Raw genomic sequence first — 17,601 nt, forward strand, 5'->3', positions numbered from 1 at the left:
TCCCTTTCCTCACTGTAGTGCAATCTTGGACTTGGAATATAGAGTTAGGGAGGCACAGCCCCCCACAGGGGGGTGCAGGGGGTCTTTACCCACTACATAAACGGATGTTAGCTGTACTAGTTAGGGAGTTATGGCAAGAGTGGAATTGCTAAGTGCTGTAAAATGTCATGTTCAACATTTTGGGCATTAACAGCTATTTTTTTGACATTATGGCTATTAGGTAATGTGTACTTTTGGCGAATTAATTCGCTGTTAAGTACCATTTTTATTTTTGATATTTTAACCATACACATATATATATATGTATATATATATATATATATATATATATATATAGAGAGAGAGAGAGAGAGAGAGCTCTCCATCACAAGATCGAATGGATGGAAGCTAGAAATTAATAATCTCGAGACCAGAATCTCCAACTTCTATTCACTCAAAATTGTGAATGGGAGCGTTAGGTTTAAAAAAATAAAAAGTTAACTTACCTTATTGCAGGGGGCCAGGTCCCCCTGTACCCTAGCAGTTCAAATGTGAATGCTCTGTGAGCACACTATAGCAGACAAATGAAAAAGCTTCCATTTTGCCTTACGCGTATAGCACGGAATTGGAGATTTCCCTTTCCTTCACTATAGTGCGGTCTTGAAGTAGGTATATTTAAGTAGGGGGGGGTGTGGGGGGTGCAGGGGGGTGAAGCCCCCCTGCAAAAACATTCCAAAGGTGTTAATTTTTTTTTTGTCCCTTTCATCGGTTCGAGTTTCTCTAAATTCGAGATTCTCATTTCAGGTTTACGCCTTTCAAGTTTAGAGAAATTCGATCATATGAAGGGGAACCATATATATATATATATATATATATATATATATATATATATATATATATATATATATATATACACACACACACACACACACACACACACATACACACACACACACACATATATTATGTGTGTGTGTGTGTGTGTGTGTGTGTGTGTGTGTGTGTGTGTGTGCTAATAATGTATCCGTGTGTAATATTTGTGCATATATAAATATATATAGTCTCCCCTACACATGATCGACACTTCATAATGTCAAAGACCATATGACCAACACCATATGATCAACATTCGAAATGTTGACCATGCGGAAAAGGCATCTCCGTACAGTGCAGAATGGAAAGATTTCCATCTTCCGCATTGTAGTACAACCTCGGAGCTGGTATATTTCAGTTATGCGGTTGCAGGGGGGTGTAGCCCCCCTGCTAGTTGTGTGAAGGTATATATATATATATATATATATATATATATATATATATATATATATATATTAGAAACACTACAAAAAAACTTACCTATCTTGATAAAAAAAAATATTATCTTCAACACCAACAAAATCAAAATCATAATCCCAAAAAATTCTGGTCAGGAATCAATAAACTGCTCCATCCAGGCAATACCAAAACACCTACTCCAGCTAGCTTAGTGCAAACTCCACCCAACTTAATAGCCTGTACATTCAACACCTTCTTCTCTGAAACAGTCACCTCTCTAGCAAAGACCATGATTCCCCACACTTCCCTCAAAATGACCTCTCCTCAAAATAACACCCCCACTCTAACATTTAATACAGTCTCCACAACCTATATACACAAATTACTCTCAAAACTAAAACCTTGCACTCCTTCAGCCGACCTACTACCAGCTGAATATCTGCAGCCTGCAGCAGCTGAAGTAGCATACCCAGTCTCCATCTTAATTAATAGAACAATAACTGAAGCCACTATTCCTTCCCTATGGAAAATCTCCCATATCATTCCTCTGCATAAAGGAGGAAACACTAATGAACTTTCCAACTTCCGTCCTATAGCCTTATTATCACCTCTATCTAAACTTATGGAACGTTGTATACACCAACAATTTCTACATCATCTTTTACATAATAACCTACTTTCTGACTCCCAACATGGTTTTAGACCTTTCCATAGCACCTCCACTGCTCTTCTCTCCTTTTCAGACACTATCAACAAAAATCGCAATAACAATCTCTTCTCCTCTGCTTTATTTCTTGACCTCTCTAAAGCCTTTGATATGGTGAACCATCACCTCCTGCTAGACACTTTGAAATGTCTCTCTCGAACCTTTGGCATTGCACTGGTTTGACTCCTACTTGAAAGATAGACAACAAGCAGTCCTCTGGGACAGCCACCTTTCCTCTCTACTTCCAGTCACTATCGGTGTCCCTCAAGGATCCATCTTAGGACCCCTTCTCTTCTCCATATTTATTAATAACCTGTCTACCTCTCTTCCCACCTCCACATGTATTCAATATGCAGACGATTCAACTCTCATCTGTTCAGCTGTTTCCCCAGCCGAACTTCACTCTTCTACCCAACAAGTCTTTACAGCAGTAGAAAAATGGTTGCCAGATATCTGTCTCCTCCTTAATCCTAAAAAAACCAAACTATTACTTTTCTCTCCTACCCTTAAATCCCCCCCTCTCTCCTTTTCAATTATGTCTGACAATGGCACCATCATTACACCTGACTGTTCCACTAAACTACTAGGCTTCACAATAGATAATCAACTAAACTTTGATTACCACATTGACCTTACCATCAAAGCTGTTAATAAAAAGATTGGTGCTCTTTATAGACTTAAGCCCTTTCTAACAGCATCTACAAGGGTGTCGCTAGCCCAAACTCATCTCATCTCCACACTATTGTATGCCTCCCCTTCCTTTATAAACCTTTCAAAATCTTACCTTCAGAAACTTGCCACAGCCTATCATAGCATTGCCAGGTTTGCCACAGGCTCCCCATTTCACACCCATCATTGTGTTAACCTCAAAAAGCTTGACTGGCTCGAACTCCAAAATCTTATTCTCCTACATCAATTAGTCATCACCTATAAAATCCTCAACTACCCTTCTAATACACCCATACTAAATAACCTTGTTGTCCCTTACAGGAATCTTACTTCCCTTCGTTCAGCCAACAAACTACTAGTTGCCACTCTCAAATCACACAACAAAGCTGGTGACTCCTTGTTTACAAACGCCATTGGCTCATACTGGAATAAACATCCCATAGAACTGACCTCTCTAGGCTCTTCCCAACTTTTCAGGAAACAACTGAGGAACTATTTTGTGTCTCACTGGCTATGCCCCTGCTCAAACCCTGACTGACCTGAGCATCCAACCCACTTCTCATTTCTCTCCATTTACCTCTATGCTTGTCCCTATCACTAATACTTCCACTCTTCTGCAACTATCTACTATCCACTTGGATACTACTTTACCTCTGCAACCTGTTATCCCCCCAAATTTATAGGTTGCTCCCAGCTATGCTAATCTGCCTCTTAATATATTGCCCTGGCACAAAACCATTATAACAATTGTTAATACTGCAAATACCTAAAGACTCTTATGTAATTTACCACTTTCTTTCTTTTATGGCTGTACTATTCCTACTATAGCAAAGAATTTGCAAATATAAATCATCTCTCTATGTTATAACTATAGCTTTATTAAGTTTGCTAATTATAGTTTCATTTAAGTTTGCTAATTATAGCTATTGTCATTTTGCTTTAGTATCATTACTATACTTATTAGACTAATTTTCTTATCATGCTTATAATTTTGTATCCCGTTGTACTATTTTTATGTTACCTTCTAGTATATAGTGGAGCTTTTCTCCTCGGGCCTCTGCTGAAAATGGACATGTATCCAGCCAGACTAGCCCGGTCAACAAATGTAAAATAAAATAAATAAAATAAAAAATAAAATATATATGTATAAATATATATATATAATATATATATATATATATATATGTATACAGTATATATATATATATATATATATATATATATATATATATATATATATATATATATATATATATATACACACACACATAAAAATACAGATAGAGAAATATAATCTTGTAAGTATTTCCAACTAGCTGTGTGCCAGGCAGTAGGCAATCATGTACTCCCTGCATATGCATTAAGGTATGTAAAGAGAATATGGCACACGTATACATGACAGTACACCAAGCAGTGCACAGTCATCTTGACATGCTGCAGTGTGACCCTACAGAAAAACAGGGCCCTGCAAAAACCCGCACAAAACCTACACAGACATGGTAAACTGAAACAATAGAACACCTCATCATTCGTACATGGTACACTGAAACAGTAGAACACCTCATCATTCCTGCATGATAGACAGAAACAGGAGAACACCTCGTCATTCCTACATAGGAGACTGAAACAGTAGAACACCTCGTCATTCCTATATGGTACACTAAAACAGCAGAACACCTCATCATTCCTACAAGGTACACTGAAACAGTAGAACACCTCATCATTCCTACATGGTACACTGAAACAGTAGAACACCTCATCATTCCTACATGGTACACTGAAACAGTAGAACACCTCATCATTCCTACATGGTAGACAGAAACAGCAGAACACCTCATCATTCCTACATGGTACACTGAAACAGTAGAACACCTCATCATTCCTACATGGTACACTGAAACAGTAGAACACCTCGTCATTCCTACATAGCAGACTGAAACAGTAGAACACCTCATCATTCCTACATGGTACAGTGAAACAGTAGAACACCTCATCATTCTTACATGGTACAGTGAAATAGTAGAACACCTCATCATTCCTACATGGTACACTGAAACAGTTGAATACCTAATCATTCCTGCATGGCACACTGAAAAAGTAGAACACCTCATCATTCATAAATGGAAGACAGAAAGAGCAAAACACCTCATCATTCATACATGGCAGACCGAAACAGCAGAAAACCCCATCATCTCTACATGCTGCACTGAAACAGTAGAACACCTCATCATTCCTGCATGGCACACTGAAACAGTAGAACACCTCATCATTCCTACATGGTAGACTGAAACAGTAGAACACCTCATCATTCCTACATGGTACACTGAAACAGTAGAACACCTCATCATTCCTACATGGTACATTGAAACAGTAGAACACCTCATCATTCCTACATGGTACACTGAAACAGTAGAACACCTCATCATTCCTACATGGTAGACTGAAACAGTAGAACACCTCATCATCCCTACATGGTATACTGAAACAGTAGAACACTTCATCATTCCCACATGGAACACTGAAACAATGAAATGCCTCATCATTCCTACATGGTATACTGAAACAGTAGAACACTTCCTCATTCCATCATGGCACACTGAAACAGCAGAACACCTCATCATTCCTACATGGCACACTGAAACAGCAGAACACCTCATCATTCCTACATGGTACACTGAAACAGTGGAACACCTCATCATTCCTACATGGTAGACTGAAACAGCAGAACACCTCATCATTCTGACAAGGTACCCTGAAACAGTGCAACACCTCATCATCCCTACATGCTATACAGAAACAGTAGAATACCTCATCATTGCAACATGGTACACTGAAACAGTAGAACATCTCATCATTCCTACATGGTACACTGAAACAGTAGAACACATCATAATTACTACATGGTACACTGAAACAGTAGAGCACCTCATCATTCCTACATGGTACACTGAAACAGTAGAATACCTAATCATTCCTGCATGGCACACTGAAACAGTAGAATACCTCATCATTCCTACATAGGAGTCTAAAACAACAGAACACCTCATCCTTCATACATGGTAGACAGAAACAGCAGCATCATTCCTACATGGTTGACTGAAACAGTAGAACACCTCATCATTCCTAAATTGTACACTGAAACAGTAAAAGACCTCATCATTCCTACATGGTAGACAGAAACAGCAGAACACCTCATCATTCCTACATGGTACATTGAAACAGTAGAACACCTCATCATTCCTACATGGCAGACTGAAACAGCAGAACACCCCATCATCTCTACATGCTGCACTGAAACAGTAAAACACCTCATCATTCCTGCATGGTACACTGAAACAGTAGAACACCTCATCATTTGTACATAGCAGACTGAAACAGTAGAACACCTCATCATTTCTACATGGTACAATGAAACAGTAGAACACCTCATCATTCTTAAATGGTACAGTGAAACAGTAGAACACCTCATCATTCCTACATGGTACACTGAAACAGTTGAATACCTAATCATTCCTGCATGGCACACTGAAAAAGTAGAACACCTCATCATTCATAAATGGAAGACAGAAAGAGCAAAACACCTCAACATTCATACATGGCAGACCGAAACAGCAGAAAACCCCATCATCTCTACATGCTGCTCTGAAACAGTAAAACACCTCATCATTCCTGCATGGCACACTGAAACAGTAGAACACCTCATCATTCCTACATGGTAGACTGAAACAGTAGAACACCTCATCATTCCTACATGGTACACTGAAACAGTAGAACACCTCATCATTCCTACATGGTACATTGAAACAGTAGAACACCTCATCATTCCTACATGGTACACTGAAACAGTAGAACACCTCATCATTCCTACATGGTAGACTGAAACAGTAGAACACCTCATCATTCCTACATGGTACACTGAAACAGTAGAACACTTCATCATTCCCACATGGAACACTGAAACAATGAAATGCCTCATCATTCCTACATGGTAGACTGAAACAGCAGAACACCTCATCATTCCTACATGGTACACTGAAACAGCAGAACACCTCATCATTCCTACATGGTACACTGAAACAGTGGAACACTGCATCATTCCTACATGGTAGACTGAAAAAGCAGAGCACCTCATCATCCCTACATGGCAGGCTGAAACAGCAGAACACCTCATCATTCTGACAAGGTACCCTGAAACAGTGCAACACCTCATCATCCCTACATGCTATACTGAAACAGTAGAATACCTCATCATTGCAACATGGTACACGGAAACAGTAGAACATCTCATCATTCCTACATGGTACACTGAAACAGTAGAACACTTCATATTCCTACATGGCAGACTAAAACAGTAGAACACCTTTTCATTCCTACATGGTACACTGAAACAGTAGAACACCTCATTATTCCTGCATGGCACAATGAAACAGTAGAATACCTCATCATTCCTACATAGGAGTCTAAAACTACAGAACACCTCATCCTTCATACATGGTAGACAGAAACAGCAGCATCATTCCTACATGGTACACTAAAACAGTAGAACACTTCATCATTCCTACATGGTACAGTGAAAGAGTAGAAAACGTCATCATTACTACATGGTATACAGAAACAGCAAAACACCTGTTCATTCCTACATGGTAGAATGAAACATGAGAACACCTCATCATTCCTGCATGGCACACTGAAAGAATAGAGCAACTCATCATTCCAACATGGTAGACAGAAACAGCAGAACACCTCATCATTCCTACATGGTACACTGAAACAGCAGAACACCTCATCATTCCTACATGGTACACTGAAACAGCAGAACACCTCATCATTCCTACATGGTAGACTGAAACAGCAGAACACCTCTTCATTCCTACATGGTACACTGAAACAGTAGAACACCTCATCATTCCTACATGGTACACTGAAACAGTAGAACACCCCATCATCTGTACATGCTGCACAGAAACAGCAGAACACCTCATCATTCCTACATGGTACACTGAAACAGTAGAATACCTCATCATTCCTACATGGCACACTGAAACAGCAGAACACCTCATCATTCCTACATGGTACACTGAAACAGTAGAACACCTCATCATTCCTACATGGTACACTGAAACAGCAGAACACCTCATCATTCCTACATGGTACACTGAAACAGTAGAACACCTCTTCATTCCTACATGGTACACTGAAACAGTAGAACACCTCATCATTCCTACATGGTACACTGAAACAGTAGAACACCTCATCATTCCTACATGGTAGACAGAAACAGCAGAACACCTCATCATTCCTACATGGTACACTGAAACAGTAGAACACCTCATCATTCCTACATGGTAGACTGAAAAAGTAGAACACCTCATCATCCCTACATGGCAGACTGAAACAGCAGAACACCTCATCATTCTTACAAGGTACCCTGAAACATTGCAACACCTCATCATCCCTACATGCTACACTGCAACAGTACAATACCATTTCATTCCTACATGGTACACTGAAACAGTAGAACACTTCCTCATTCCTACATGGTAGACAGAAACAGCAGAATACTTAATCATTCCTACATGGTACACTGAAACAGTAGAACACCTTTTGATTCCTACATGGGACAGTGAAACAGAAGAACACCTCATAATTCCTACATGGTACACTGAAACAGTAGAACACCTCATCATTCCTACATGGTACACTGAAACAGTTGAGCACCTCCTCCTTCCTACATGGTATACTGAAAGAGTAGAGCACCTCATTATTCCTGCATGGCACAATGAAGTAGAATACCTCAGCATTCCTACATAGAAGTCTGAAACAACAGAACACCTCATCCTTCATACATGGTACACTGAAACAGAGGAACACCTCATCATTCCTACATGGTAGACAGAAACAGCAGCATCATTCCTACATGGTTGACTGAAACAGTAGAACATTTCATCATTCTTAAATTGTACACTGAAACAGTAGAATACCTCATTATTCCTACATGGTAGACAGAAACAGCAGAACACCTCACCAATCCCACATGGTACAATAAAACAGTAGAACACCTCATCATTCATACATGGCAGACTGAAACAGTAGAAACCTCTTAATTCCTACATGGTACACTGAAACAGTAGAACACCTCATCATTCATACATGGTACAGTAAAACAATAGAAAACCTCATCATTACTACATGGTAGACAGAAACAGCAAAACACCTTCTCATTCCTACATGGCAGACTGAAACATGAGAACACCTCATAATTCCCACATGGCACACTGAAAGAGTAGAACACCTCATCATTCCAACATGGTACACTGAAACAGCAGAACCCTCATCATCCCTACATGGCAGACTGAAACTGTAGAAACCTCTTCATTCCTATATGGTACACTGAAACAGTAGAACACCTCATCATTCCTACTTGGTACACTGAAACATTAGAAAACCTCGTCATTCCTACATAGTACACTGAAAAGTAGTACACCTCAGTATTCCTACATGGCAGACTGAAAGAGTAGAACACCTCTTCATTCCTACATGGCACAGTGAAACAGTAGAAAGCCACATCATTCCAACATGGTACACTGAAACAGTAGAACACATCATAATTACCACATGGTACACTGAAACAGTAGAGCACCTCATCATTCCTACACGGTACACTGAAACAATAAAACACCTCCTCCTTCATACATGGTATACTGAAGCAGTGGCACACCTCATCATTCCTCCATGGTAGACAGAAACAGCAGAACACCTTAACAATCCCACATGGTACAATGAAACAGTAGAACACCTCATCATTCATACATGGCAGACTGAAACAGTAGAACACCTCATCATTACTACATGGTACACTAAAACAGTAGAACACCTCATCATTCCTACATGGTACACTAAAACAGTAGAACACCTCATCATTCCTACATGGTACAGGGAAACAGTAGAAAACGTCATCATTACAACATGATAGACAGAAACAGCAAAACACCTGTTCATTCCTACATGGTAGAATGAAACATGAGAACACCTCATCATTCCTGCATGGCACACTGAAAGAATAGAGCACCTCATCATTCCAACATGGTAGATAGAAACAGTAGAACACCTCATCATTCCAACATGGTACACTGAAACAGCAGAACACCTCATCATCCCTACATGGCAGACTGAAACAGCAGAAACCTCTTCATTCCTACATGGTACACTGAAACAGTAGACCACCTCATCACTCCTACATGGTACACTGAAACAGTAGAACACCCCATCATCCCTACATGCTGCACAGAAACAGCAGAACACCTCATCATTCCTACATGGTACACGGAAACAGTAGAGCACCTCATCATTCCTACATGGCACATTGAAACAGCAGAATACCTCATCATTCCTACGTGGTACACTGAAACTGTAGAACGCCTCATCAATCCCACATGGTACACTGAAACAACGGAATACCTCATCATTCCAACATGGTACACTGAAACAGTAAAACATGTCATTATTCCTACAAGGCACATTGAAACAGTAGAACATCTCATCATTCCTACATGGTACACTGAAACAGTAGAATACCTCATCATTCCTACATGGTACATTGAAAATGTAGAACACCTCATCATTCCTACAAGGTACACTGAAACAGTAGAACACCTCATCATTCCTACATGGTACACTGAAACAGTAGAACACCTCATCATTCCTACATGGTACAGTGAAACAGTAGAACACCTCATCATTCCTACATGGTACAGTGAAACAGTAGAACACCTCATCATTCCTACAAGTTACAGTGACACAGTAGAACACCTCATCATTCCTTTATGAAACACTGAAACAGTAGAACACCTCATCATTCCTTTATGGTACACTGAAACAGTACAACACCTCATCATTCCTACAAGGTACAGTGAAACAGTAGAATATCTCGTCATTCCTACATGGTACAGTGAAACAGAAGAACACCTCATCATTCCTACATGCTACACTGATACAGTGGAACACCTCATCATTCCTACATGGTACAGTGAAACAGTAGAACACCTCATCATTCCTTTATGGTACACTGAAACAGTAGAACACCTCATCATTCCTACATGGTACACTGAAACAGCAGAACACCTCATCATTCCTACAAGATACAGTGAAACAGTAGAACACCTCATCATTCCTACATGGTACCGTGAAACAGCAGAACACCTCATCATTCCTACATGGTACAGTAAAACTGTAGAACACCTCATCATTCCTACATGGTACACTGAAACAGTAGAACACCTCATCATTCCTACAATTTACAGTGACACAGTAGAACACCTCATCATTCCTACAAGGTACAGTGAAACAGTAGAATATCTCATCATTCCTACATGGTACAGTGAAACAGTAGAATCACTCATCATTCCTACAAGGTACAGTGAGACAGTAGAACACCTCATCATTCCTATATGGTACACTGAAACAGTAGAACACCTCATCATTCCTACAAGGTACACTGAAACAGCAGAACACCTCATCATTCCTACATGGTACATTGAAACAGTAGAACACCTCATCATTCCTACATGGTACACTGAAACAGTAGAACACCTCATCATTCCTACAAGGTACACTGAAACAGCAGAACACCTCATCATTCCTACAAGTTACAGTGTCACAGTAGAACACCTCATCATTCCTACATGGTACACTGAAACAGTAGAACACCTCATCATTCCTACATGGTACAGTGAAACAGTAGAACACCTCATCATTCCTACATGGTACACTGAAACAGTAGAACACCTCATCATTCCTACAAGTTACAGTGACACAGTAGAACACCTCATCATTTCTACAAGTTACAGTGACACAGTAGAACACCTCATCATTTCTACAAGTTACAGTGACACAGTAGAACACCTCATCATTCCTACATGGTACACTGAAACAGTAGAACACCTCATCATTCCTACATGGTACAGTGAAACAGTAGAACACCTCATCATTCCTACATGGTACACTGAAACAGTAGAACACCTCATCATTCCTACAAGTTACAGTGACACAGTAGAACACCTCATCATTTCTACAAGTTACAGTGACACAGTAGAACACCTCATCATTGCTAGGATGAGCTTAACAATTACTTGCAAGTGTCTCATGATTACCTATACAGCAGAAGGCAAACAAGATTAAGAAACAGAACATGAAATCATAAGTTTAGTGACAAGCATGACATTATTAAGATGACCAGAACCGCTGCTGACTTGTGTAACACAAGCTACCTATGTTTTCTTACAGGCTATTGGTAATACATCTCAAACTATTAAGTAACAAAGCTGTTTGGGACCACTGATGACAATGGATTTATTCAATTTGTATTTCCTTATTTTTTTCTCCCTGTAGGAAGTGTCTAAATAAAATGTGTGTCTATGATCCAAAGAAGTTTGAATGGCGGGACCTGGCTCCAATGAAAATAGCTCGCTCTCTTTTTGGTGCTACTGTACATAAAGGAAAAATCTATGTAGCGGCTGGTGTCACAGACAATGGATTGACAAACTCTGTTGAAGTCTACAACATTGCTAATAACAAGTAAGTTTGACAATAAGTGTGTTGTGATGTTTGTTTAACAACTTCCCCCTAAAAATTCAAAAAGAAAAAATAAAGAAAGCTGTTTACTATTGCTGTTTATTAAGTTAATATCCAAATACATTTTCAACATAAGTTTGATTTTTCATGTCTGTTATGTGTTGATGATGAAAATTCCTGACTGATCATTCCTTGTTACACAAGTTTAAAGTACCCAGGATTCCCAATGTCTAAGAGCAGAATCATTCAGAAGTAAATAATAAGCGCATGCTGAGCAAATTACTCAAGACTTGCAGTAACAAAGCACAGATGGCTGGAAGCTTCAGTGAATTATAAACTGCTTGTTTATAACTTGCTAACTTAAACCACATAGCTATAGGTTTATATTGGTTTGCCTGTTCCCTGTCTTGAGCATAGGGGTTGGAAACCTGGGACTGGGTAGGACATCTGCATCTAAGTATGATGATAAAATTAGGAAGCAGTAAATTTTTGTGCACATATTTGAACAAAAATATGTCCAGCTTCCTGTTTTGCTTTTGTCATTTAGAATGCATCAATGTGTTTTTTTTTTCAAAACGCAATTTTATTAATTTTACAAATACAAAGGAAAAAAGAGAAAAAAAAAACATTATTACAATAATAGATGGATTAAACCTGTACAGACAAGCATAAGTGAACCAAAATATAACCTATATACATATGTGCCAATAAGAACAAGAGATCTCTAGATACATAGCAAATAAGGTAGTGTCGGATAAATACATATCATAGTGCAATTCACCTTAGTCAACAAACATAGTCCTGGAGAAATGGGGGAAGTTAAATATCAAACATCTCCAAGTCCAAGACCAAAAGGGGAGACGTGTAATAAAGAAGAAATAAACTGGTTAAAAGATCAATGTGTTATTAATGAGCTGGCTGAGTAAATATTGAAATGCAAAGTTCTACTTTTGTTCATCTAATGTGCATCTTACATCTATCTGCTCATCACAGTACTGTCGATGAACACAAAAGTTGATCATGGTTTATTGACTACTTCACCATCTTCTGACCTGGTCCACCTTGTACATTTTTCTACATGTACCTACTTCCTTTAGACTTTGTAAATATCCATAAAGTACAAGAAAGCTTCTGTCATGACCCTGCCATTCACCGTTTCCTCTTGGCATACTTCTCAGCTATCCAGATTTTCACTGAATATCCATATTTTTGCTTCATATTTTTGGTCTGTTCCTCTTAAATTTACAGTTTTCTGGCAAATGTATTTATTTTTATTTTATTTATTGACATTTGGTAACCAAGTTAGTCCAGCGGGGCGAATAGCACCATTTTCAGTGGAGACCCAAGCAGAAAAGCTTCAGTTACAAAAGCAGTTTACAATATAATAAAAGGTCGCACTACAAGACAGTACAATTAAAAATACAGTAGGTCAGGAAATAAACACATAATAAAATACAAATAGCATTGTACAAAAATATACAAAACTGGAAGAAAGAATGTGGGCATTCAAATCATGTGAGGTTGAATTTACTAGATAAATACTCATTGGGTTAATAAATGAATAGGCAAAGCCTAGTACAAAAGTACAGATATGATGGGAATGAAATACAGAAGTGTGGAGGGGTTAGGTAGGGTGCTGACAGGGGCAATTCTTGGTGTTAAGTAGATAAAGTTTGAGTTCCTTTTTGAAGTGTAATGTATGGGTAATGGAACATAATAGGAGGTTTGTTCCAGGCATGGGCCACAGAACATTTGTAAAATAGCTTGCCCAATTTCTGGCAAATCATCAAGGATTTAAGTGACTAAATAATGACATACTTTTGAGTCCTAGACCTCATATTCCTCAGATAAAGCATAATATACAAGCATTTATTCCAGCAACTTTCTAGGTTTTTTAAGAGCAATCTTTAAAAAATGTCCCTGACTGTGGGCATTTGCCCCCCATTATTTTTACTTTGTCCAGATTTCTTGTACTTATAGGTTCATAGGTAGGTACTAGGCTATCGGCCCTGGGGCCTATACAAGCCCAGCCAAAAAGGTACCCCGGCTTTTGCCACCCAAGAAAATTATTTTCCTTTGCCACTGTCGAGCAGAGCTACAGAAGTGATCCCTGGGGTGAATTTCCTATTTCCCATCCAATCATCAAGATTTTTCTTGAAGAGTGCTAATGAGAAGCTTTGTTTGATATAGATAGGTAGTTTATTCCAGAGTATGGGAAGTCTCTGGGACAGGAATCTATCCCTCCGGCATGTTCTGTTTATTGTGGTGACAAGGTTTAGATCCCTAGAGCATGTAGCTCAGAGGGATTGGGATTTCTTTAAGTGGAACATGTCCAACAGCTCTGGGTTTGACATAGCTTTGTATGTTAGGCAGAGATCACTGCCAAGTAGGCGATATGAGACGGAGTAAAGATGGAGTTTTTTGAGACGGTCTGCATAGGGCATCTGTTTGAGGCTGGTAATCCTCTTTGTGAGGTATTTCTGAGGCCTTTCCAGTTGTTGTAGATGTCTTGTGAGGTACATACCAAAAGGGGCATTGTACTCTATAATGGGTCTAATGAGTGATTAGTAGAGGGGAACAATGACCTCTTTTTTTTTTGGATGAGAAACCTTTTGTGATGAGGTGTGCCATGTAGAAGGATTTCCTCACTACTGTTGCGATGTGATTATCAAAGGAGAGACTACTGTCCACCTGTGTCCCAAGGTCTCTTATCACACTTTTGGTGTTAAGTATACTACCGCCTATGTTGTAGTTCATGGGTACAGAGTTTTTACCAAAGAGGATGACAATGCACTTTTTGGCACTGAGCTTGAGGCCATGGCTTTGACACCAGGCATCTGTCTCAGTGAGCCCCTTTTGTAGGATGTCCACATCATTAGGAGTTTCAATTATGGCTCCTAGTTTGCAGTCATCTCATCTCATCTGTGAACTTCATTAACCAAAGACCTTCGGTGTTGGCCTGTACTTCAGAGAAGTAGATACCAAACAGGAGAGGACCCAGGACTGATCCCTGTGGTACTCCACTTGTCACTGGTCTGAAGTCAGATTTGGAGTCTGCTACCTTCACAGTGTGGTTTCTGTCAGTGAGCCAGTTGGCAACCCATCTTGTGACATAGGGATTTATACCTAGTTTAGAGTTTAGAGGTGTGTTTCTTGATTATGTAAATTCTGATGACTTTCTGTTCATATTTCTGACGGCACAGACCTAGTGCAATTTTATCTGAAGGTATAAATGAAAATGTCTAGAGATGTATAAATATGCTACAGTTCAAAGATATTTTGAATACCCTCCATCCACTCAGTAGCTGTACGAGATAATGCTGAAATAAAATGACAGATTACATTTTTTTCCAGAAAGGCTTGGAACTATCTGGCCACAAACTGCTGCCCAGAGTGACTGGCTAGAATTCTGGTTACTGCACACTTTACTGAGTCAGTCAAGTAAATCACTTATCAAGATAAGGTCTCCAAACTGTAAAAGGTACTTCAATTTTCAATTAGTATTATGTTAGTACTGTGAGTTTCAGATTTAGCAGACATTTTATGTGAGTGATACCAGATCCATCCATCCATCCATCCATCCATCCATACACCCATCCATCCATCCATCCATCCATCCATCCATCCATCCATCCATCCATCCATCCATCACCTCCTTTTCCCCATGTTTGCACATGCAGTCATGGTGTCACATTAAAAGTGACCATCATCTAGAACTAATGCTCAGTGTTATGTGAGTAATACCAAAATGACAAACATATTTGTGTGTGTGTGTGTGTGTGTGTGTGTGTGTGTGTGTGTGTGTGTGTGTGTGTGTGTGTGTGTGTGTGTGCGCGCGCACACGTATATGAATGCCTGACCATTGTTACCCATCATAGTGGACTTTACTCCAACCCTACCATCTCCTTTAATATTTTTGGGGTTGCAACATAAGAATTTTAGGCAATTTAGGGGGCTGTCAAACATTTCAGTGTCAGACAAATTTGTGTCTACCAATTCAAACTACAGCATACTATAAACTGGCTCTCATCAATTATCAGTACATTACAATTACTTATTTAATGCATTGCACTGATGCCTCATAGTACAAACAGTGCCTTATTAGTACTATATTGTGTCCTCACATTACTTGCTTGTTTCAGATCGTCTGCTGTGTTTACAACCTGGTTATATTCCAGACTTCTTGTTAAATGATCTTACATTGTATTTCTAAATATACTGTCACTTACAGTGGCTTCATACTTTTTTCTAACCATTCCATCCCTGTTTTGTGTCTAACTCGGTTTCAGAAGTAATCCTGGTATGTGTCTCTGTATCAAAGAAGTGCACTGTTCCATCCAAGCTTTTTAAATATTATTCATAAAAATGTATAGGAGGGACATTCCAACTAGTGAATTGCTGTTTCACACCAGTAACCCTGCTCTCCCTTTTCAAAGTATACTCCATTTACCATAGGTCCATGGTTCCTCGTGACATACCTTTTAACTTTTTTTGCTGAAGAATTCTGAACAGTGCAAGCAATGATGGGGATGGAGACCCAAAATCAAAGATATTTTTAGGATAAATTTAAATATTTCTGTAATTCACTTAAAAAGTTAGTAACCCAGAAGATTTTTCATTAGAAGGCATTTTCTGTGCAGTAAGTATGGAACTCTAATGTCTGACTGTAATCTCAGAGGTTTACCAGCAAAATCAAACATTATACAAGAGACAAGGAAAATATAAGGCAACATCAGAGATGATCTGCAAAATTCTGGACAGTTGAAAGATATACCTGTTGATCCCACCCTATGGCCCAGTTTTTCCTTACTCCGGGAAGGGTTACAAAAAGTCTCCACACTCAAGTCTCCAACAACAGCACTCTGCATTGGTTTTGAAGTGGCCAAATGTCTGAGTAAGTTATAGTAAGATGAAGGAAGATTTAAAGTTTAATATAAAACCAGCATGAACTGACATTGTTGAGATTTTTTTTAACAAACAAGCACAGTTGGTCAATTTTCCATTTAATCCATGTTTCATTTTCTTGTGTCATTTAGGTGGGAAGATTTTGTTGAATTCCCCCAGGAGCGCAGTTCCCTTAGCCTAGTCAGCCTGGAGGACTCCCTTTTTGCTATTGGTGGATTCGCCATGATACAGACAGATGCAGAAGAGCCTGCACCAACTGAGATCACGGATGTTTGGAGGTAAAACACAAATGCAGCTAATAGCTGTAGAAGAAGTCTTTTCTGCTGTACATTGCATTCCACACACACAGTACCACATTTTGCAAAGGGGCCAGGCATTTTCTTAGAAAATGTCTGCTGATGAGAATGACTTGGCTTGTCTAATCTGTTCATTTTTCCTTCCTAACTGATAAATTGCAATTCCTTGTAAGCCAATATCCAGCTTCTTACTTCCCAGAAGAC

General features: G+C 39.1%; 1 protein-coding gene across 1 annotated transcript in view; it reads left to right on the forward strand.

The window, feature by feature from the left end:
- The window catches only part of KLHL40 (kelch like family member 40), a 59,119-nt gene that overhangs the window by 31,205 nt on the left and 10,313 nt on the right, over positions 1-17,601 (forward strand). Inside the window, exons 4-5 of the mRNA XM_044066046.1 lie at positions 12,014-12,199; positions 17,233-17,379. Coding sequence (XP_043921981.1) covers positions 12,014-12,199; positions 17,233-17,379 — 333 coding nt within the window. The remainder of the gene's footprint in view (positions 1-12,013; positions 12,200-17,232; positions 17,380-17,601) is intronic.

This window comes from Protopterus annectens, chromosome 3.part0, assembly GCF_019279795.1.
Source record: "Protopterus annectens isolate FY-2018-M chromosome 3.part0, PAN1.0, whole genome shotgun sequence".
NCBI classification, from domain to species: Eukaryota; Metazoa; Chordata; order Ceratodontiformes; family Protopteridae; genus Protopterus; species Protopterus annectens.